Source organism: Scyliorhinus torazame, chromosome 16, assembly GCF_047496885.1.
Source record: "Scyliorhinus torazame isolate Kashiwa2021f chromosome 16, sScyTor2.1, whole genome shotgun sequence".
Taxonomy (NCBI): domain Eukaryota; kingdom Metazoa; phylum Chordata; class Chondrichthyes; order Carcharhiniformes; family Scyliorhinidae; genus Scyliorhinus; species Scyliorhinus torazame.
This window is the reverse complement of record NC_092722.1, coordinates 83,808,605-83,831,575: the sequence shown is the minus strand read 5'-3', so window position 1 is coordinate 83,831,575 and position 22,971 is coordinate 83,808,605. Positions and strand designations below refer to the sequence as shown.

Here is a 22,971-nt window from a genome sequence, read left to right as displayed (position 1 = left end):
GTCAAGATTATCCAGAGGATTGAGATAAAGGAATCCCATTCGTATTGTTTGCTATTAGGGATGCACCTAATGAATAAACCAAATTTAGTCCTTTTGAACTATTTTTGGTCATGAGGTAAGAGGACCACTTAAATTGATTTAAGGAAAAATTGGTGAGTGAGCAGTCTGAAATTACATTATTGGATTACGTGTCAAATTTCAGGGAAAGATTAAATAGAGCAGGTGAATTGGCTAGACAACATTTAAAATTTACACAAAATGTGATGAAACGGGTAGCGGACAAGAATTCCCAAGTTTGTAGTTTTGCCAGTGGAGATAAAGTTTTAGTATTGCTACCAGTGGTAGATGAACCTTTAAAAGCAAGGTTCTGTGGACCTTGTCAGATTGAAAGGAAATTAAGTGAGGTGAATTATGTGGTAAAAACACCAGATGGAAGGAAGACTCACTGAGTGTGTCATGTGAATATGCTTAAAAGGTACTTTGAAAGGCAAGGAGAGAAAAAGGAGGTTTTAATGATTCCAACTCAAAGTGACGAACCAAATCCAGATGACTGTGAATTTGACATACCTCAAATTAAATTGGAAAACAAGGATGTTCTTAAAAATTGGGATAAATTATTGAGTTACCTTCCAGAGGAAAAACGGACTGACCTGAAAGAGTTATTGATATCACATGGGCAAGTTTGTGGAGCTAAATTGGGAAGTACTAAAATGGCTATACATGATGGAGATGTGGGAAATGCTGTTCCTATCAAACAACATCCATATAGACTTAATCCTTTAAAATTGGCACAGGTTAACAAAGAGATTGAGAGTATGCTTAAAAATGGCATAATTGAAGTGGGTTGCAGCCAATGGAGCTCACCCATAGTGATGGTACCTAAACCAGGCGGTACCCAATGGTTGTGTGGACTATAGAAAGGTTAATGCAGTTACAAGAACGGACTCTTGTCCTATCCCACGTTTGGAGGATTGCATCGAGAAAGTGGGCAATCAGCTTTTATTTCCAAATTGGATTTACTTAAAGGCTACTGGCAGGTACCTTTATCCGAAAGGGCGAAGGAGATTTCAGCTTTTGTGACTCCAGATTATATATACCAATTCAAAGTTATGCCATTTGGCATGAAAAACGCCCCAGCCACATTTCAACGGTTAACTAACAAAGTTGTTTCAGGATTACCTCAATTGTGCGGTATACATCGACGATCTGGTAATTTTCAGCCAGACAAGGACAGAACATTTGAAACATCTGATGGAGTTATTCGATCAACTTCAGGAGGCGGGTTTGGTGATAAACCGAGCCAAAAGTGAATTTGGAAAGGCCCAAGTCACTTTCCTTGGCCATACAATTGGACAGGGTCGAATGGTCCCACTGGATGGGAAAACAAAATTATTGGGGAGTTTCCGATACCCTCGACACGACGGGAAATAATGCGATTTCTTGGTACGAGTGGATTTTACCAGAAATTTGTACCCAATTTTAGCAGTGTGGTCGCTCCACTGACAGAATTGCTCAAGCGTAACAAATTCCAGTGGACAGCGGAGTGTCAACAGGCATTTGACGGCCTGAAGGCTGTGTTAACCACTGCTCCTGTGTTAGCCATCGCAAATTATACAGAACCATTCAAAGTGGCTGTTGATGCGAGTGATGTGGGTGTAGGTGCGGTGCTTCTACAAGACGACGAAGGGCTAGAGCGGCCTGTTGGTTATTTTTCAAAGAAATTGAATTCTCACCAGAAAGAGTATTCCACGATTGAGAAGGAGACGTTGAGTTTGGTGCTGGCTTTGCAACATTTCCACATTTATGTGACCAGCAATCCGTCTGACACCGTTATGTATACTGATCATAATCCATTGACGTTTTTGGAGCGATTCCGGAATAACAATGCGCGGCTGTTTCGCTGGAGTTTATTGTTGCAGTCATTTCATTTAAAAATAGTACATGTGGCAGGACGGGAAAACGTGATAGCCAATGCTTTGTCACGAATGTGATGAAAAGAAGCAGGTTCAGTTGGAGGAAGAAAAAAAAAAAAAGGACTATATTGTTATACGTGTTTGCGTGTGTTGTTTTTTGAAACGAAAAAGTATATTTACTGTGTGCATTTCTTAAAGGATAGTGAAAAGGTGAAAAATGAAATCATCTTGAAGTTGATGGGTTTTTTTCTTCCTGGGGGGGGGGGGGGGGGGGGAGGTGTCATGTGAGAGTACCTTTAAGAAATGGATGTTTATAAATGGGTGTGTATATAAAATCTGTAGTGAGAGTACCTTTAAGAAATGGGTGTCTACTACTGCAGTGATGTCAGAGTGTGGGTGGAGCTGGGCTGTCTGTTAGCTTTTTACTTTTGTTTTTCAGCAGGCTGCAGGGTGTGTTTTAGTTTCGTTTTCAGTGTTGGAGCTGAAGCCAGACAGAGCAGGTGTACTGCTGTTCTCTCTGCCATGAAAAAACTATCTTGATCATTTGGTGAATTCAGAATTATAAATGTTTTCAGTGGTGACTTTAACCTGATGTGCTTCTGATAAAGGTTTTGTTTTTAAGTCGTATGGATGTTAAAAAGGAAAGCTTAAAGGTTAACTTAGTGTTGTAGTCTTTGGGGGGTTGTATTTGAATTAATGGTTGCTAAGATGTTCACTGCATGTTTTAAAAAGGTTAACTTGAGTTCATAGAATAAACACTGTGTTGCTTTAAAAAATACTTTTCCATTTCTGCTGTACCACACCTGTAGAGTGGGCTGTGTGCTCCCCATACCACAATCTATTAAAAGTTGTGGGTCAGGTGAACTCCATAATACACTTTGGGGTTCAGTAAACCCTGGCCCATAACAGTGTGGACTATAGAAAGGTTAATGTAGTTACAAGAACGGACTCTTATCCTATCCCACGTTTGGAGGATTGCATTGAGAAAGTGGGACAATCAGCTTTTATTTCCAAACTGGATTTACTTAAAGGTTACTGGCAGGTACCTTTATCCGAAAGGGCGAAGGAGATTTCAGCTTTTGTGACTCCAGATGGTATCGACCAATTCAAAGTTGTGCCATTTGGCATGAAAAACGCCCCAGCCACATTTCAATGGTTATCTAACAAAGTCGTTTCAGGATCACCCAATTGTGCGGTATACATCGACGATCTGGTAGTTTTCAGCCAGATATGGAAAGAACATTTAAAACATCTGCTGGAGTTATTCGATCGACTTCAGGAGGCGGGTTTGGTGGTAAACCTAGCCAAAAGTGAATTTGGAAAAGCCCAAGTCACTTTCCTTGAGGAGTTTTCGATACCCTCGAGTCGAAGGGAAATAATGCGATTTCTTGGCATGAGTGGATTTGATCGGACATTTGTCCAAAATTTTGTTGCGTGGTTGCTCCACTGGACTTGCTTAAGAAACGTCAAACATTTCAGTGGACAGCGGACTATGAACAGGCATTTGACAGCCTGAAAGCTGTAATACCCAATGCTCCTGTGTTGGAGAATTACAAGGGACTCTGTGATCAGATTGAACTAAAGTATCTGACTTTAAAGAGAAATGCTGAGGCGTAGAGAAATGGATGGATCGTGCAGAGACCTTCTTGTTCAAAGAGACGGTCAATCGAGAGGGATTCCAGTTGGAGGAAGAAGAACGAAAAAAAAATGACTATATTATTATACCTGTTTGTGTGTGTTGTTTTTTGAAACGAAAAAGTATATTTACTGTGTACATTTCTGAAAGGATAGTGAAGTGGTGAAAAATAAAACCATCTTGAAGTTGATGGTTTTTTTTTTCTTGAGGGGAGGTGTCATGTGAGAGTACCTTTAAGAAATGGGTGTTCATTACTGCAGTGATGTCAGAGAGTGGGTGGATCTAGGCTGTCTGTCAGCTTTTTACTTTCGTTTTAGACTGTTTGCCTCAGGGTGTGTTTTAGTTTCATTTTCAGAGCTGGATAGCTGCAGTCACAGCCAGGTGTATTAGAGTCTCCCTCTGAAATCTAAACACTGTAAATCGATCCTGGTGATTTTAAACTAATAACAGCAGTGACTTTAACCTGATGTGCTTCTGGTAAAAGGTGTTTTAAATCTTATGGATGTTAAAAGGAAAGCTTAAGGATTACTTAGTGTTGTATTCTTTGGGTGTTGTATTTGAATTAATGGTTGCTAAGATGTTTTGTTTGTTTCAAAAAGGTTAACTTGAGTTCATAGAATAAACCATTGTTTTGCTTTAAAAAATACTTTTCCATTTCTGCTGTACCACCCCTGTAGAGTGGGCCGTGTGCTCCCCATACCACAATCTATTAAAGTTGTGGGTCAGGTGAACTCCATGATACACTTTGGGGTTCAGTAAACCCTGGCCCATAACAAACACCCCTCTCTCTCTCACACACACTCCTGTATCTGGGGAGGTCTCACTAACCCCCCCCCCCCTCTCTCTCACACACTCCTGTATCTGGGGAGGTCTCTCTAACCCCCTCTCTCTCTCTCACACACACTCCTGTATCTGGGGAAGACTCTCTAACCACCCCCCCCCCCCTCCCTCTCTCTTTCGCACACTCCTGTATATGGGGAGGTCTCTCTAACCCCCTCTCTCTCACACACACTCTTGTATCTGGGGAGGTCTCTCTAACCCCCCCTCTCTCACACACACTCCTGTATCTGGAGAGGTCTCTCTAACCCCCCCCCCCCCCCTCTCTCACACACACTCCTGTATCTGGGGAGGTCTCTCTAACCCCCTCTCTCTCTCACACACTCCTGTATCTGGGGAGGTCTCTCTAACCCTCTCTCTCTCTCACACACTCCTGTATCTGGGGAGGTCTCTCTCACCCTCTCTCTCTCTCACACACTCCTGTATCTGGGGAGGTCTCTCTAACCCCCTCTCTCTCTCTCACACACTCCTGTATCTGGGGAGGTCTCTAACCCCCTTTCTCTCTCACACACTCCTGTGTCTGGGGAGGTCTCTCTAACCCCCCTCTCTCACACACACTCCTGTATCTGGGGAGGTCTCTCTAACCCCCTCTCTCTCACACACACTCCTGTATCTGGGGAGGTCTCTCGAACCCCCTCTCTCTCTCACACACTCCTGTATCTGGGGAGGTCTCTCTAACCCCCTCTCTCTCTCTCACACTCCTGTATCTGGGGAGGTCTCTCTAACCCTCTCCCTCTCTCACACACTCCTGTACCTGGGGAGGTCTCTCTAACCCCCTCTCTCTCTCACACACTCCTGTGTCTGGGGAGGTCTCTCTAACCCCCCCTCTCTCTCTCATACTCCTGTATCTGGGGAGGTCTCTCTAACCCCCTCTCTCTCTCTCTCACACACACTCCTGTATCTGGGGAGGTCTCTCTAACCCCCTCTCTCTCTCACACACTCCTGTATCTGGGGAGGTCTCTCTAACCCTCTCTCTCTCTCACACACTCCTGTATCTGGGGAGGTCTCTCTCACCCTCTCTCTCTCTCACACACTACTGTATCTGGGGAGGTCTCTCTAACCCCCTCTCTCTCTCTCACACACTCCTGTATCTGGGGAGGTGTCTCTAACCCTCTATCTCTCACACACTCCTGTATCTGGGGAGGTCTCTCGAACCCTCTCCCTCTCTCACACACTCCTGTACCTGGGGAGGTCTCTAACCCCCGTTCTCTCTCACACACTCCTGTATCTGGGGAGGTCTCTCTAACCCCCCTCTCTCACACACACTCCTGTATCTGGGGAGGTCTCTCTAACCCCCTCTCTCTCACACACACTCCTGTATCTGGGGAGGTATCTCGAACCCCCTCTCTCTCTCACACACTCCTGTATCTGGGGAGGTCTCTCTAACCCCCTCTCTCTCTCACACACTCCTGTATCTGGGGAGGTCTCTCTAACCCTCTCCCTCTCTCACACACTCCTGTACCTGGGGAGGTCTCTCTAACCCCCTCTCTCTCTCTCATACTCCTGTATCTGGGGAGGTCTCTCTAACCCCCTCTCTCTCTCTCTCACACACACTCCTGTATCTGGGGAGATCTCTCCAACCCCCTCTCTCTCTCTCGCACTCACTCCTGTATCTGGGGAGGGCTCTCTAACCCTCTCTTACACACTCCTGCATCTCGGGAGGGCTCACTAACGCCTTCCGCCTCTCTCACTCGCCTGTATTGGCGGAGGTCTCGCCCCCTACCCCCGCCTGCATTCACCTGCTCCCACATCCGTCACCTCACTCCTTCCCTCGCGCCCCCGCCCCACCTCTTACCTCGCGCACGCCCGCCCCTTTCTCTCGCGCGCCCCCACCTCCCACCCCTCTCGCGCGCCCCCCCCTCTCACTTCCCTCTCGCACGCACCCTCTCCCACTTCCCTCTTGCGTGCCCCCCTCCTCCTCCTCCTTCCCTCGCGCGCCCCCTCCTCCTCCTCCCCCCTCGCGCTGCCTCGCGCTCCTTCCCCCCCTGCCCCTTGCCCTCCTCCCTACCCCTCCCCTCCTTCCCCCCCCTCCCCCCTTCCCCCCCTCCCCCCCTTCCCCCCTCGCGATCCCTCCCCTCCTCGCCCTCCCTCCCCTCCTTCCCCCCTCGCCCTCCCTCCCCTCGCCCTCCCTCCCCTCCTTCCCCCACGCCCTCCCGCCCCTCCTTCCCCCCTCGCCATCCCTCTCCCCCTCCCTCCCCTCCTTCCCCCCTCGCGCTCCCTCCCCTCCTTCCCCCTCGCGCTCCCTCCCCTCCTTCCCCCCTCGCGCTCCCTCCCCTCCTTCCCCCCTCGCGCTCCCCTCCCCTCCTTCCCCCCCCCCTCGCGCTCCCTCACCTCCTTCCCCCCCCCCCCCCCTCGGGCTCCCTCCCCTCCTTCCCCCCCCCCCCCCTCGGGCTCCCTCCCCTCCTTCCCCCCCCCCCCCCTCGGGCTCCCTCCCCTCCTTCCCCCCCCCCTCGGGCTCCCTCCCCTCCTTCCCCCCCCCTCGGGCTCCCTCCCCTCCTTCCCCCCCCCCCCCTCGGGCTCCCTCCCCTCCTTCCCCCCCCCCCCTCGGGCTCCCTCCCCTCCTTCCCCCCCCCCCCCTCGGGCTCCCTCCCCTCCTTCCCCCCCCCCCCCTCGGGCTCCCTCCCCTCCTTCCCCCCCCCCCCCTCGGGCTCCCTCCCCTCCTTCCCCCCCCCCCCCTTCCCCCCCCCCCCCCCTCGGGCTCCCTCCCCTCCTCCCCCCCCACCCTCGGGCTCCCTCCCCTCCTTCCCCCCCCCCCCCTCGGGCTCCCTCCCCTCCTTCCCCCCCCCCCCCCTCGGGCTCCCTCCCCTCCTTCCCCCCCCCCCTCGGGCTCCCTCCCCTCCTTACCCCCCCCCTCGGGCTCCCTCCCCTCCTTCCCCCCCCCCCTCGGGCTCCCTCCCCTCCTTCCCCCCCTCGCCCTCCTTCCCCCCCCCTCGCGCCCCTCCTTCCCCCCCCCTCCCGCCCCTCCTTCCCCCCTCCCGCCCCTCCTTCCCCCCTCCCGCCCCTCCTTCCCCCCTCCCGCCCCTCCTTCCCCCCTCTCGCCCCTCCTTCCCCCCTCTCGCCCCTCCTTCCCCCCTCGCCCCTCCTTCCCCCCCTCGCCCCTCCTTCCCCCCTCGCCCCTCCGTCCCCCCTCGCCCCTCCGTCCCCCCTCGCCCCTCCGTCGCCCCTCCCTTCCCCCCTCGCCCCTCCCTTCCCCCCTCGCCCCTCCCTTCCCCCCTCGCCCCTCCCTTCCCCCCTCGCCCCTCCCTTCCCCCCTCGCCCCTCCCGCCCCTCCTTTCCCCCCTCGCCCTCCTTTCCCCCCTCGCACTCCCGCCCCTCCTTCCCCCCCCTCGCCCTCCCGCCCCTCCTTCCCCCCTCGCCCTCCCTCCCCTCCTTCCCCCCTCGCCCTCCCTCCCCTCCTCCCCCCCTCGCCCTCCCTCCCCTCCTCCCCCCCTCGCCCTCCCTCCCCTCCTTCCCCCCTCGCCCTCCCTCCCCCCCTCGCCCTCCCTCCCCTCCTTCCCCCCTCGCCCTCCCTCCCCTCCTTCCCCCCTCGCCCTCCCTCCCCTCCTACCCCCCTCGCGCTCCCTCCCCTCCTACCCCCCTCGCGCTCCCTCCCCTCCTTCCCCCCTCGCCCCTCCTTCCCCCCTCGCCCTCCCGCCCCTCCTTCCCCCCTCGCCCTCCCGCCCCTCCTTCCCCCCTCGCCCTCCCGCCCCTCCTTCCCCCCTCGCCCTCCCTCCCCTCCTTCCCCCCTTGCCCTCCCTCCCCTCCTTCCCCCCTCGCCCTCCCTCCCCTCCTTCCCCCCTCGCCCTCCCTCCCCTCCTCGCGCTCCCTCCCCTCCTACCCCCCTCGCGCTCCCTCCCCTCCTTCCCCCCTCGCGCTCCCTCCCCTCCTTCCCCCCTCGCGCTCCCTCCCCTCCTTCCCCCCTCGCGTTCACTCCCCCTTCGCGCTCCCTCCCCCTTCCCCCCTCACGCTCCCTCCCCTCCTTCCCCCCTCGCCCCCCCCTCCCCTACTTCCCCCCTCCCCTACTTCCCCCTCGCCCCCCCTCCCCTACTTCCCCCCCCGCCCCTACTTCCCCCCCCCTCCCCTACTTCCCCCCCTCCCCTACTTCCCCCCCTCCCCTACTTCCCCCCCCCTCCCCTACTTCCCCCCCCCCTCCCCTACTTCCCCCCCCTCCCCTACTTCCCCCCCCCTCCCCTACTTCCCCCCCCTCCCCTACTTCCCCCCCTCCCCTACTTCCCCCCCTCCCCTACTTCCCCCCTCCCCTACTTCCCCCCTCGCGCTCCCTCCCCTCCGTCCCCCCTCGCGCTCCCTCCCCTCCGCCCCCCCTCGCGCTCCCTCCCCTCCGCCCCCCCCTCGCGCTCCCCTCCCCTCCGTCCCCCCTCGCGCTCCCTCCCCTCCGTCCCCCCTCGCGCTCCCTCCCCTCCGTCCCCCCTCGCGCTCCCTCCCCTCCTACCCCCCTCACGCTCTCTCCCCTCCTACCCCCCTCGCGCTCCCTCCCCTCCTTCACCCTCGCCCTCCCTCCCCCTCCCGCTCCTCCTTCCCCCCTCGCCCTCCCGCCCCTCCTTCCCCCCTCGCCCTCCCGCCCCTCCTTCCTCCCTCGCCCTCCCGCCCCTCCTTCCCCCCTCGCCCTCCCACCCTCGTGTTCTGTCCCTCCCTCGCGCTCGCCCCCTTCTTCCCTCCCACATGCTCCCCTCCCCCCAATCTTCATGCTCCCCCCTCACGCGCTTCCCTTCCCACCCCCCCCAGGCTCTTTCCCCCCCCCCCACCCCCCCACGCACTTTCCCCCCCCACCCCACCACGTACTTCCCCCCCTCCCCCCCACCCCCCCACGCACTTCCCCCCCCCACGCACTTTCCCCCCCACCCCCCCACGCACTTCCCCCCCCCCACCCCCCCCCACGCACTTTCCCCCCCCACCCCCCCACACACTTCCCCCCCCCCACGCTCTTTCCCCCCCCCCCATGCTCTTTCCCCCCCCCCACGCTCTTTCCCCCCCCCCACGCCCAACTACCCACTGGGGACGTCTCGCTAACCTCCCCCTCTCTCCCTCTCACACACACTCCTGTATCTCAGGTCCCTAACCCCCTCTCTCTCTCACACTCTGTATCAAGGAGGTCTCTCTAACTCTCCCCTCTCTCTCTCACACACTCCTGTATCTGGGGTGGTCTCTCTAACCCCCTCGCTCTCTCACTCCTGTATCTGGGGAGGTCTCTCTAACCCCCTCTCTCACACACACACTCCTGTATCTGGGGTGGTCTCTCTAACCCCCTCTCTCTCTCACTCCTGTATCTGGGGTCTCTCTAACCCCCTCTCGCTCTCAAACACTCCTGTATCTGGGGAGGTCTCTCTATCCCCCTCTCTCTCACACATTCTGGTATCTGGGGAGGTCTCTCTAACCCCCCTCTCTCACACACTCCTGTATCTGGGGAGGTCTCACTATCCCCCTCTCTCTCACACACTCCTGTATCTGGGGAGGTCTCTCTAACCCCCTCTCTCACACACTCCTGTATCTGGGGAGGTCTCTCTAACCCCCCTCTCTCTCTCACACATTCCGGTATCTGGGGAGGTCTCTCTAACCCCCCTCTCTCACACACTCCTGTATCTGGGGAGGTCTCTCTATCCCCCACTCTCACACACACACTCCTGTATCTGGGGAGGTCTCTCTAACTCTCCCCTCTCTCTCTCACACACTCCTGTATCTGGCGAGGTCTCTCTAACCCCCTCTCTCTCTCTCACACACTCCTGTATCTGGGGAGGTCTCTCTAATCCCCTCTCTCTCTCACACACTCCTGTATCTGGGGAGGTCTCTCTATCCCCCACTCTCACACACACACTCCTGTATCGGGGGAGGTCTCTCTAACTCTCCCCTCTCTCTCTCACACACTCCTGTATCTGGCGAGGTCTCTCTAACCCCCTCTCTCTCACACACACACTCCTGTATCTGGGGAGGTCTCTCTAACCCCCTCTCGCTCTCAAACACTCCTGTATCTGGGGAGGTCTCTCTATCCCCCTCTCTCTCACACACTCCTGTATCTGGGGAGGTCTCTCTAACCCCCTCTCTCACACACTCCTGTATCTGGGGAGGTCTCTCTAACCCCCCTCTCTCTCTCACACATTCCGGTATCTGGGGAGGTCTCTCTAACCCCCCTCTCTCACACACTCCTGTATCTGGGGAGGTCTCTCTATCCCCCTCTCTCTCACACACTCCTGTATCTGGGGAGGTCTCTCTAACCCCCTCTCTCACACACTCCTGTATCTGGGGAGGTCTCTCTAACCCCCCTCTCTCTCTCACACATTCCGATATCTGGGGAGGTCTCTCTAACCCCCCTCTCTCACACACTCCTGTATCTGGGGAGGTCTCTCTATCCCCCACTCTCACACACACACACTCCTGTATCTGGGGAGGTCTCTCTAACTCTCCCCTCTCTCTCTCACACACTCCTGTATCTGTCGAGGTCTCTCTAACCCCCTCTCTCTCTCTCACACACTCCTGTATCTGGGGAGGTCTCTCTAACCCCCTCTCTCTCACACACACTCCTGTATCTGGGGAGGTCTCTCTATCCCCCACTCTCTCACACACACTCCTGCATCTGGGGAGGTCTCACTAACCCCCCCCCCCCCTCTCTCTCTCACACACTCCTGTATCTGGGGAGGTCTCTCTATCCCCCACTCTCACACACACACTCCTGTATCTGGGGAGGTCTCTCTAACTCTCCCCTCTCTCTCTCACACACTCCTGTACCTGGCGAGGTCTCTCTAACCCCCTCTCTCTCTCTCACACACTCCTGTATCTGGGGAGGTCTCTCTAACCCCCTCTCTCTCACACACACTCCTGTATCTGGGGAGGTTTCTCTAACCATCCGTCTTCTCGCACACACACTCCTGTACAAAGAACAAAGAAAAGTCCAGCCCAGGAACAGGCCTTTGGCCCTCGTACCCTGTGCCGACCATGCTGCCCGTCTAACCTTAAACTGTTAACATTTCTGGGTCCGTATCCCTCTATTCCCATCCTATTCATGTATTTGTCAAGACGCTCCTGAAATGTCACTATCGACCCTGCTTCCACCACCTTCTCCGGCAGCGAGTTCCAGGCACCCACTACCCTCTGTGTAAAAATCCTCCCTCAGGGGAGGGTTACAGCCTGTGAAAATGACAATCCTCCCGAGGTTACTGTCTCCCAATCTTTATCCCCAAGGCATCTTTTAGGAAGGCGAATGCGGTAATTTCGGGATTTGTTTGTCCGGGTAAAACCCCGCGGGTGAGGAAGGGGCTGCTGGAGTGGGGGCATGGGGAGAGGGGACTGGATCTTCAGAATTTCATGAACTATTACTGGGCGGTGAATAAACCGATGGCCAGGGAGTGGGGAGGGGTCGGTGTGGGAGCGGGTGGGGGTCGGTGTGGGAGCGGGTGGGGGCAGCATCCTGAAAGGGCACGGGTTTGAGGGCACTGTTTTTTTTAAATAAACATTTTATGGAGGTATTTTTGGTATAGTAACAGCAACAAAATGAACAATATGCATGAAACCATAAACATAGTGCAAAAGCCATTTACCTCTCGTACAGGTCCCACCCTCATTGACCCCCTACTCTGATCTAAACTACTCCCCCCCCCCCCCCCCCCCCCCCTCCCCCCCCCCGCCCCGTCGACGATTAATTTCCCGCAAAGAAGTTGACGAACGGCTGCCACCTCCGGGTGAACCCTAACAGTGACCCTCTCAATGCGAACTGGATTTTCTCCAAACAGAGAAAGCTAGCCATGTCCGATAGCCAGGTCCCCGACTTCGGGGGCTGTGTGTCCCTCCATGCCAAAAGTATCCGTCTCCGGGCTACCAGGGAAGCAAAGGCCAGAACGTCTGCCTCTTTCTCCTGGATTCCCGGGTCTTCCGACACCCCGAAAATCGCCACCTCTGGACTTAGCGCCACCCTTGTTTTTAACACCGTGGACATGATGTCCGCAAACCCCTGCCAGAATCCCCTAAGCTTTGGACATGCCCAGAACATGTGGACATGGGTCGCCGGTCCTCCCGCACATTTTGCGCACCTGTCCTCCACCCCAAAGAATCTGCTCATCCGGGCCACTGTCATGTGAGCCCGGTGAACAACTTTGAATTGTATCAGGCTGAGCCAGACACATGTTGCAGACACGTTGACTCTACTCAACGCGTCTGCCCATCCTCTATCTCACCTCCCAGCTCCTCCTCCCACTTGCGCTTCAGCTCCTTGGTCCGAGTCTCCTCCGACCCCATAAGCTCCTTATAAATGTCCAAGACGCTCCCTTCTCCTACCCACCCTCTGGAAACTACCCTGTCCTGAATCCCCCTCAGCGGTAGGAGAGGGAAGGTTAAACCTGTTTATGTAGGAAGTCACGCACCTGCAGATACCTGAATTTGTTTCCCGTCGCCAACCCAAACTTCTCCTCCAGCGCCCTCAAACTCGGAAAGCTCCCCTCTATAAACATATCCCCCATCCTCTCAATCCCCACTCTCCGCCATAGCCGGAACCCCCCGTACATACTCCCCGGGCAAACCGGTGATTATCACAGATTGGGGCCCAGACCGATGCTCCCACTGCTCCCACATGCCGCCTCCACAGGCCCCAAACTCTCAGGGCCGCCACCACCACTGGACTGGTGGAGTACCGTGCCGGCGGGAACGGTAGAGGGGCAGTTACCAACGCCCCCAAACTGGTGCCCTTACACGAAGCCGCCTCCATGCTCACCCATGCCGACCCCTCCCCCACCACCCACTTCCTGATCATGGCTATATTCGCCGCCCAGTAATAGTTTCTAAAATCTGGCAGCGCCACCCCACCCTCTCCCTGACTCTGCTCAGCATTACCTTCCTTAACGCGGGATCTTGCCCGCCCAGACAAAGCCAGTGATCACTCTGTTGACCCGCTTAAAAAACGACCACGGAATAAAGATGGGGAGACACTGAAATACAAATAGGAATCTCAGGAGAACCGTCACCTTTACCGTTTGCACCCTCCCGGCCAGACAACGGAAGCGAGTCCCATCTCCGAAAATCATCCTTCATTTGGTCCACCAGCCGGCCAGATTCAATATATGCAGCCGGTCCCATTCCCGCGCCACTTGGATGCCGAGGTACCTAAAGCTTCCGTCTGCTAACCTAAACGGCGGCTCTCCCAGTCGCCCCTCCTGTCCCCTCGCCTGGACCACAAACATCTCAGTCTTTCCCATATTAAGCTTATACCCCGAAAACCGACCAAATTCCCCTAAAGCCCTCATGATTTCTTCCATCCCCGTTATTGGGTCCGAAACGTACAGAAGCAGGTCATCCGCATAGAGTGAAATCCTGTGCTCCACCACGCCCCCCCCCCCCCCCCGGCCAGTCCTCTCCAGCCCCTCAAGGCTGTCAGAGCAATTGCCAACGGCTCTATAACAAACAGAGTCTGGTCCTCCCCAATAACGTCCGGAACACATATTTGACCTCTTCCTCCTTCCACCTTGCCATCCCGAACTCCTTGAACCCTCCCTCCCTCCCTACGCCGTCGCCTCACCTGCGTTAGCGCCGAGCACTCCACGTATTTAACCGCCCTCAATTCACGCGCCAATTTCTCCCCCGCCTCGCTGCTGATGGCCTTCTGCTTATTCTTTGCCAACTTCTCCACCGTGCTGGGGTCATCCCGGAGGTCAGTCTGCGTCCCCACCAGCAGGAAGGAGGTCTTCGGACAGTGGTGGGCAATTTCTGGAACCCACTGGGGCCCCCGCGGAGAGGGAAGAGAGAGAGAGAAAACTGAATTAGGTCGAGCAGGAGGCATGGGACGTACATCAAAACATAGAAACAGTACAATTCAGCCCTTCGGGCCTGCTCCCCCATTCATTATGATTGTTTGCTGATCATCAAGTTCAACACCCTAATCCCACCTCCCACCCCCCATATCCCTTGAGCCCCAAGAGCTATATCTAATTCCTTCTTAAATTGCGCAACATTTTGGCCTCAACTACTTTTGGGAGGTGGCATGGTGGTCAACACTGCTGCCTCACGGGGCCGAGGACCCGGGTTCGATCCCGGGCCACTGTCCATGTGGAGTTTGCACATTCTCCCCATGTGTGCATGGGTCTCAGCCCCACAACCCAAAGATGTGCAGGGTAGGTGGATTGGCCACGCTAAATGGGAAACAAAATGAATTGAGTACTTTAAATTTAAAAAAAAAACTGTGGTAGTAAATTCCACAGATTCACCACTCTCTGGTGAAGAAATCTCTCCTCACCTCAGTCCTAAAAGGTTTACCCCGTATCCTCAAACTATGATCCCTTGTTCTGGACTCCCCCACCATCAAGAACATTCTTTCTGAATCTACCCTGTCTAATCCTGTTAGAATTTTAATTGTTTCTATGAGATCCCCTCTCACTCTCTAAACTCCAATGAATATAATCCTAACCAACTAGTCTCTCATCATACGACAGTCCCACCATCCCAGGAATCAGGCTGCGCTCCCTCCATAGCAAGAACATCCTTCCTCAGACAGGGCATCAAAACTGCGCACAATGCTCCAGGTGTGGCCTCACCAATACCCTATACAATTGCAGTAAAACATCCCAATTCCAGACTTAAATCCTCTCACTATGGCCAACATACCATTTGTCTTCTTTACCTCCTGCTGTACCTGCACACTTACTTTCAGCAACTCATGCACAAGGACACCGGGTCTTGTTGAGTATCCACCTCTCAATTTACACCATTCAAATAATAATCTGCCTTCCTATTTTTGCTACCGATAGCCTCACATTTATCCACATTATACTGCATGTACCCACTCACTCAGCCTGTCCAAATCCCACTGAAGCATCTCTGCATCCTCCTCACAGCTCACCCTCCCACCCAACTTTGTATCATCTGCAATTTTGGAGCTAATATTTAGTTCCCTCGTCCAAATCATTAATATATAATGTGAACAGTTGGGGTCCCAGCACAGATCCCTGCGGTGCCCCACTAGTCACTGCCTGCCAATCAGAAGACTCATTTATTCAAAATGAGGGGGGGGGGGGGGGGGGAAACGAGGACGCGGTTGCGAGCAGCCGACACACCTTTTCCCTGACGTTTTCGAAGGAGGACGGCGAGATTACGGAAAAGCACACCAGGAACACGTCCGTCTGAGGGTAGCTGAGGGGACGCAAACGGTCGTAGTCCTCTTGACCTTGGTGACGAGGAGAAAATAAGCGAAGGTCACAATGGGCGGGAACGACCGAGCACCAAATCCCGCTCGTCTCTCAGCTGCTGTTAGCGCCCTCCCCCACCCCCTTACCTGCCGTGTCGAAGAGACCCAGGGTGTATGGTTCGCCCCCGATCATCACCGTCACTGCGTAGTTGTCAAAGACCTGGGGGGGTTGGTGGGGAGGGAGGGAGAGAAAGAGAGAGGGAGATCAGTCACATCTGGTAGTAGGCAAGGGGTGGGGGTTAGGCTTTGGAGTTCGAAGGTTGGCGTGACGTTTAAGTGTTAGGGTTATGAGTTAAAGGTCAGTGTTAGGCACATTGTGAGGGTTGGGATTAGGGGTAAGGGTTGGGAGTAAGGGTCCAGTGTTAGCTTTCAGGATTAGTTTTAAGAAGAAAGGCAAGGGCTAGTGATATGGGTAAGGATTAGTGCTGGGATTAGAGGGTTAGGGATTCAGGGATAGGGATTAGGAGTAGGGTTCTTGTTAGGTTTAGGGTCGGGGTACGGTTCGGGTTAGGATTAGGACCTGGCATGACAGTTAGAGGTTAGGACTAAAGCGTATAGGATATGGTTTAGAGTTAGGGGTCAGGGTCAGGACTAGGGTTGGAGTAATGGTTTGGATTAGGGTTAGGGGTTTTAGCGTGACAGGGGCATGGGTTAGCGTTGGGGCTTCAGCTCAGGGTTAATGTTCAGGCTTCAGGGTTGAGGATATGGCGAGGATTAAGGGTAACAGTTTGGTTTAGTGTTAGGATTAGGGGTACTTTTGGATTAGGGCAAGGGTTAGGTTTAAAGGTTCAGGACCGAGCTAGGCTTAGGGGTAGCGTTCGTGTTTGGGTTCAGATTAAGATTAGGGGTTAGGGTTGGGATAGGCCAAGGGCGAGGGGCAACAGGGTTACGATCAATGATTCGGATTAAGGTGAGGGGTCAGGGTTTGGTTTAAGGGTTAGGGAGAGGGCTAGGATTGGGGGTAATGGTTTGCATTAGGGTTAGGGGCCAGCGTGAGGATTAGGCTTGGGGTCAGCGTTAGGGTTAAGGTAGTGTACTGGGTGAGGGTAAGGATTGGGGTTAGGGTGGAAGATGGGGTTAGGGTTTGGATTAGGGGTAACGGTTTGCATTCGGGTGGCATCAAAGGGTAACAAGGAATGGAGAAAGGGAGCACTCACCGTTGGGACATACTCAGAAGGAAATTTGTTTGTTGTATAAGAAATCAGAAGGCAGGTTTTGCCCACAGCACCATCTCCAACCACCACACACTTTATGGTCTGCATTGTGGCCACGCTCGATCTGCTTCAGTAACTCATCCAGGGCGAGGGAATTGGGCTGCGAGCGGCGGGAAAGGAAAGAAATTGAATTACCATTCACTACTCGCCTCCCTATCGCTGTAACCTCCGCCAGCCCTTACACCCTCCCTACCGCTGTAACCTCCCCCAGCCCTTACACCCTCCCTATCGCTGTAACCTCCGCCAGCCCTTACACCCTCCCTACCGCTGTAACCTCCCCCAGCCCTTACACCCTCCCTACCGCTGTAACCTCCCCCAGCCCTTACACCCTCCCTATCGCTGTAACCTCCCCCAGCCCTTACACCCTCCCTATCCCTGTAACCTCCCCCAGCCCTTACACCCTCCCTATCCCTGTAACCTCCCTCAGCCCTTACACCCCTCCCTATCTCTGTAACCTCCGCCAGCCCATACACCCTCCCTATCGCTGTAACCTCCCCCAGCCCTTACACCCTCCCTATCGCTGTAACCTCCTCCAGCCCTTTCACCCTCCCTACCGCTGTAACCTCCCCCAGCCCATACACCCTCCCTATCCCTGTAACCTCCCTCAGCCCTTACACCCTCCCTATCGCTGTAACCTCCGCCAGCCCATACACCCTCCCTATCGCTGTAACCTCCCCCAGCCCTTACACCCTCCCTATCGCTGTAACCTCCTCCAGCCCTTACACCCCTCCCTATCTGTAAGCTTCTGCAGCCCCTACACCCCTCCCTATCTCTGTAACCGAATCCAGCCCCTACACCCCTCCCTATCTCTGTAACCTAATCCAGCCCCTACACCCCTCCCCATCTCTGTAACCTTCTCCAGCCCCTATACCCCTCCCCATCTCTGTAACCTAATTCAGCCCCTACACCCCTCCCCATCTCTGTAACCTAATTCAGCCCCTACACCCCTCCCTATCTCTGTAACCTCCTCCAGTAACTACGCCCCTCCCTATCTCTGTAACCTAATCCAGCCCCTACACCCCTCCCTATCTCTGTAACCTCCTCCAGCCCCTACACCGCTCCCTATCTCTGTAACCTAATCCAGCCCCTACACCCCGCCCCATCTCTGTAACCTCCTCCAGTCCCTACACCCCTCCCTATCTCTGTAACCTCCTCCAGTCCCTACAACCCTCCCTATCTCTGTAACCTCCTCCAGTCCCTACAACCCTCCCTATCTCTGTAACCTCCTCCAGTCCCTACAAGCCTCCATCTCCGTAACTTCCTCTCTTTCCTACAACCCTCTGTCTCTATCAACATTTCTCATCTCTATAATCTCCTCCAGCCACTACAAACTTCCCATTGCTAACCTCCTCCAGTGCCTACACCCCTCCCTATCTCTAACCTCCAATGCCCTAAACCCATCCCTCTCTAACCTCATCCAGCCATTGCAACTATCCCCATCTCCGTAAACTCCTCCAGTCCCTACAACCCTCCATCTCCTAACTTCCTCCAGTCCCTACAACCCTCCCAATCTGTAACCTCCTCCTGCCTCTACAACACCTAGGTTTATAATCTTCTCCTACAACCCTACCTATCAACACTCCTCGCCTCTGTAATCTCCTCCAGCCACTACAATGCTCCTCATCTCTAACATCCTTGTCCCTACACCCCTCCCTATCTCTGTAACCTCCAACTGCCTTACACCCCTCCCTTTCTCTGTAACCTCCTCCATTCCCTACACCCATCCTTATCTCCGTAACCGCCTCCAGTCCCTAAAATCTCTACTACTGTCCCGATCTTTGTAACCTCCTCCAGCCCCTACACCGCTCCCATCTCTATAACCTAACCCAGTAAATGCACCCCTCCCTATCTTAGTAACCTCCTCCTGTCCCCAAAACCCTCCCTATCGCTATAACATCCTCCAGTCCCTACAACCCCATCTCCGGAACCTTCTCCAGCCATTAGATCCCTCCCTATCTCTGCAACCTCCCCCAGTCCCAACAACCCTCCCCATCTTTGTAACCTCCTCCAACCCCTACAACCTTCTCCAGCCATTACATCCGTACCTATCTCTGTAACCTCCTCCAGCTCCTACACCCCTATCTCTGTAAACCCCTCCAGTCCCCACACCCCTCCCTATCTTTGTAACCTCCTCCAGCCCCACACCCCTCCCTATCTCTGTAAACTCCTCCAGCCCCACACCCCTCCCTATCTCTGTAACCTCCTCCAGCCCCTACACCCCTCCCTATCTCTGTAACCACCCCGAGTCCCTACACCCCTCCCTATCTCAGTAACCACCCCGAGTCCCTACACCCCTCCCTATCTCAGTAACCACCCCGAGTCCCTACACCCAACCCCATCTCTGTAACCGCCTCTTGCTCCCACAACGCTCCTTATGTCTATAAATCTCATCTTTTCCCTACAACCCTCCATCTCTATCAACACTCCTCATCTATGTAATCCCCTCCAGCCACCACAAAGCTCACCATCTCTAACCTCCTCGAGTCCCTACACCCCTCCATATCTATGTAACCTCCTCCAGCCCCAACACCCCTCCCGATCTCTGTAATCTCCTCCTGCCCCTACACCCCTCCTCATCTTTAATCTCCTCCAGGCACTGCAAAGCCCATTGTCTCTAACCTCCTCCAATCTGGACACCCGTCCCATTCTCTGTAACCTCCTCCCTCCCTACACCCCTCCCCATCTCTAACATCTTCCAGCTCCTACACCCCTACCTAACTCTAACATCCTCCACTCCCTACAACCTCCCTATCGCCGTAACCTCCTCCAGTCCCTACAACCTTCCCTATGTAGCTGCCTCCAGCCCCTACAACCTCCCTATCTCTGTAACTGCCTCCAGTCCCTACAATCCTCCCCATCTCTGTAACCTCCTCCTTCCCGTACAACCCTCCGTCTCTATCAACGCTCATCTCTGTAATCCCCTCCAGCCACTACAAAGCTCCCCATCATTAACCTCCTCCAGTGCCTATACCCCTCCCTATCTCTAACCTCCAATGCCCTACAGCCATCCCTCTCTGAAACCTCCTCCAGCCACTACAACCCTCCCTATCTCTGTAAAACCTCCAGCTCCAACAGCCCTCCCTATCTGTCACCTCCTCCAGCCACTACAACCTTCCCCATCTCCGTAACCTCCTCCAGTCCCTAGAACCCTCCCCATCTATTTAACTTCCTCCAGTCCTACAACCCTCCCTATCTCTGTAACGTCCTTCAGTCCTACAACCCTCCCTGTAACCTCCTCCAGTCCCTACAACCCTCCATCGCCGTATCTTCCTCCAGTCCCGACAACCCCCTCCATCTGTAACCTCCTCCTGCCCCGACAACCTCTTCTGTTTATGATCTTCTCCTACAACCCTCCCTATCTCTATCAACATTCCTTATCTCTGTAATGTCCTCCAGCCACTATAAAGCTCATCTCTAACCTCCTCCAGTCCCTACACCCCTCCCCATCTCTGTACCCTTCTCCAGCCCCTACACCCCTCCCCATCTCTGTAACCTCCTCCAGTAACTACACCCCTCCCTATCTCTGTAACCACCAGTCCCAACAACCCTCCCCATCTTTGTAACCTCCTCCAGCCCCTACAACCCTCCCCATCTCTGTAACCTCCTCCAGTCCCTACACCGCTCCCTATCACTGTAACCTCCTCCAGCCCCTACAACCCTCCCCATCTCTGTAACCTCCTCCAGTCCCTACAACCCTCCCCATCTCCGTAACTTCCTCTCTTTCCTACAACCCTCTGTCTCTATCAACGTTTCTCATCTCTATAATCTCCTCCAGCCACTACAAACTTCCCATTGCTAACCTCCTCCAGTGCCTACACCCCTCCCTATCTCTAACCTCCAATGCCCTACACCCATCCCTCTCTAACCTCATCCAGCCATTGCAACTATCCCCATCTCCGTAAACTCCTCCAGTCCCTACAACATTCCTCCCCATCTCCGTAAACTCCTCCAGTCCCTACAACATTCCTCCCCATCTCTGTAACCTCCTCCAGTCCCTACAACATTCCTCCCCATCACCGTAAACTCCTCCAGTCCCTACAACCCTCCATCTCCTAACTTCCTCCAGTCCCTACAACCCTCCCAATCTGTAACCTCCTCCTGCCTCTACAACACCTAGGTTTATAATCTTCTCCTACAACCCTACCTATCAACACTCCTCGTCTCTGTAATCTCCTCCAGCCACTACAATGCTCCTCATCTCTAACATCCTTGTCCCTACACCCCTCCCTTTCTCTGTAACCTCCTCCATTCCCTACACCCATCCTTATCTCCGTAACCGCCTCCAGTCCCTAAAATCTTCCCTATCGCTGTAACCTCCAGCCCCTACAACCCTCCCTATCTCTGCAACCTCCTCCAGTCACGACAACCCTACACCTCTAACTTCCTCCAGTCTCTACTACTGTCCCTATCTTTGTAACCTCCGCCAGCCCCTACACCGCTCCCATCACTATAAACTCACCCAGTAAATGCACCCCTCCCTATCTTAGTAACCTCCTCCTGTCCCCAAAACCCTCCCTATCGCTATAACATCCTCCAGTCCCTACAACCCTATCTCCGTAACCTTCTCCAGCCATTAGATCCCTCCCTATCTCTGTAACCTCCCCCAGTCCCAACAGCCCTCTCCATCTTAGTAACCTCCTCCAACCCTCCCTATCTCTGTAACCTCTCCCAGTCCCCACAACCCTCCCTATCACATCCTCCATCCCTACAACCCTATCACCGTAACCTTCTCCAGCCATTACATCCATACCTATCTCTGTAACCTCCTCCAGCTCCTACACCCCCATCTCTGTAAACTCCTCCAGTCCCCACACCCCTCCCTATCTCTGTAACCTCCTCCAGCCCCACACCCCTCCCCATCTCTGTAACCTCCTCCAGCCCCTACAACCCTCCCTATCTCTGTAACCTCCTCCAGCCCTCCTTATCTCTGGAACCTCCTCCAGTCCCCACAACCCTCCCTACCTCTGTAACATCCTCCAGTCCCCACACCCCTCCCTATCTGTAACCTCCTCCAGCCCCACACCCCATCCCATCTCTAACCTCCTCCAGCTCCTACACCCCTATCTCTGTAAACTCCTCCAGTCCCCACAACCCTCCCTATCTCTGTAACCACCCCGAGTCCCTACGCCCCTCCCTATCTCAGTAGCCACCCCGAGTCCCTACGCCCCTCCCTATCTCAGTAACCACCCCGAGTCCCTACACCCCTCCCCATCTCTGTAACCTAATCCAGCCCCTACACCCCTCCATATCTCTGTAACCTCCTCCAGCCCCCTGCACCCCTCCCTATCTCTGTAACCTAATCCAGCCCCCTACACCCCTCCCTATCTCTGTAACCTCCTCCAGCCCCAACACCCCTCCCTATCTTTGTCACCTCCTCCAGTCCCGACAACCCTCCATAACTTCCTATAGTTCCTACACCACTCCCTATTCATATAACCTCCTCCAGCCCCTACATCCCTCCCCATCTCGGTACCCTCCTCCAGCCCTCCCTATCTCTGTAACCTCCTATAGCCCTTACAGCCCTCTCTAACTCGTCTCTCTCCCTCCGCTCCCTCCCTCCGCCTCCCTCCGCTCCCTCTCTCCCCCTCCCTCCGCTCCCTCTCTCCCCCTCCCTCCGCTCCCTCTCTCCCCCTCCCTCCGCTCCCTCCGCTCCCTCTCTCCCTCTCCGTCTTCCTGGGTTACTCTGTATCTCTGATGATTGCTCGGTAGCCGCCAGTGTCTCTGTCAGTCCGACGCTTCCCGAATGAAGATTTCTTGTGTTTTACCCGGACAAATCCATACCTCACCCAGTTCACCGTCCTCTTCCTGTGAAAGGCGTTGGTCCCAAACGGGAGATCTGGGATGGGGAGGGGGGGGGGGGGGGTTCCCAGTTCCTTAAAGGGACAGTCACACACTCTGCTCATGACGTCAGCCCTGAGTTTAAAGGGGCCAGCCCTCACAACTCGGTGAGCTGCAGGAATTCTTATCCGGAAATAAAGTTGCTGAAAAGTTGGGAGCGCACACAAACACAAATTCAGCCTCTCCAAAATCTCGAGCCTGTGTATCAGGAACAGGAGGAGGCCATTCAGCCCCTCTCGCGCCTGCGTATCAGGAACAGGAGGAGGCCATTCAGCCCCTCTCGAGCCTGTGTATCAGGAACAGGAGGAGGCCATTAGCCCCTCTCGCGCCTGCGTATCAGGAACAGGAGGAGGCCATTAGCCCCTCTCGCGCCTGCGT

General features: G+C 54.9%; 1 protein-coding gene across 1 annotated transcript in view; it reads right to left on the bottom strand.

Moving 5' to 3' along the window:
* Window positions 1-22,612, bottom strand: part of LOC140392915 (cell division control protein 42 homolog) — a 28,285-nt gene extending 5,673 nt beyond the window's left edge. Inside the window, exons 1-5 of the mRNA XM_072478691.1 lie at window positions 22,537-22,612; window positions 16,699-16,855; window positions 15,629-15,701; window positions 15,411-15,520; window positions 13,880-14,077 (exon numbers count right to left, since the gene is read on the bottom strand). Coding sequence (XP_072334792.1) covers window positions 13,880-14,077; window positions 15,411-15,520; window positions 15,629-15,701; window positions 16,699-16,803 — 486 coding nt within the window. The 5' untranslated portion in view covers window positions 16,804-16,855; window positions 22,537-22,612. The remainder of the gene's footprint in view (window positions 1-13,879; window positions 14,078-15,410; window positions 15,521-15,628; window positions 15,702-16,698; window positions 16,856-22,536) is intronic.
* Window positions 22,613-22,971: the final 359 nt, after the last annotated feature.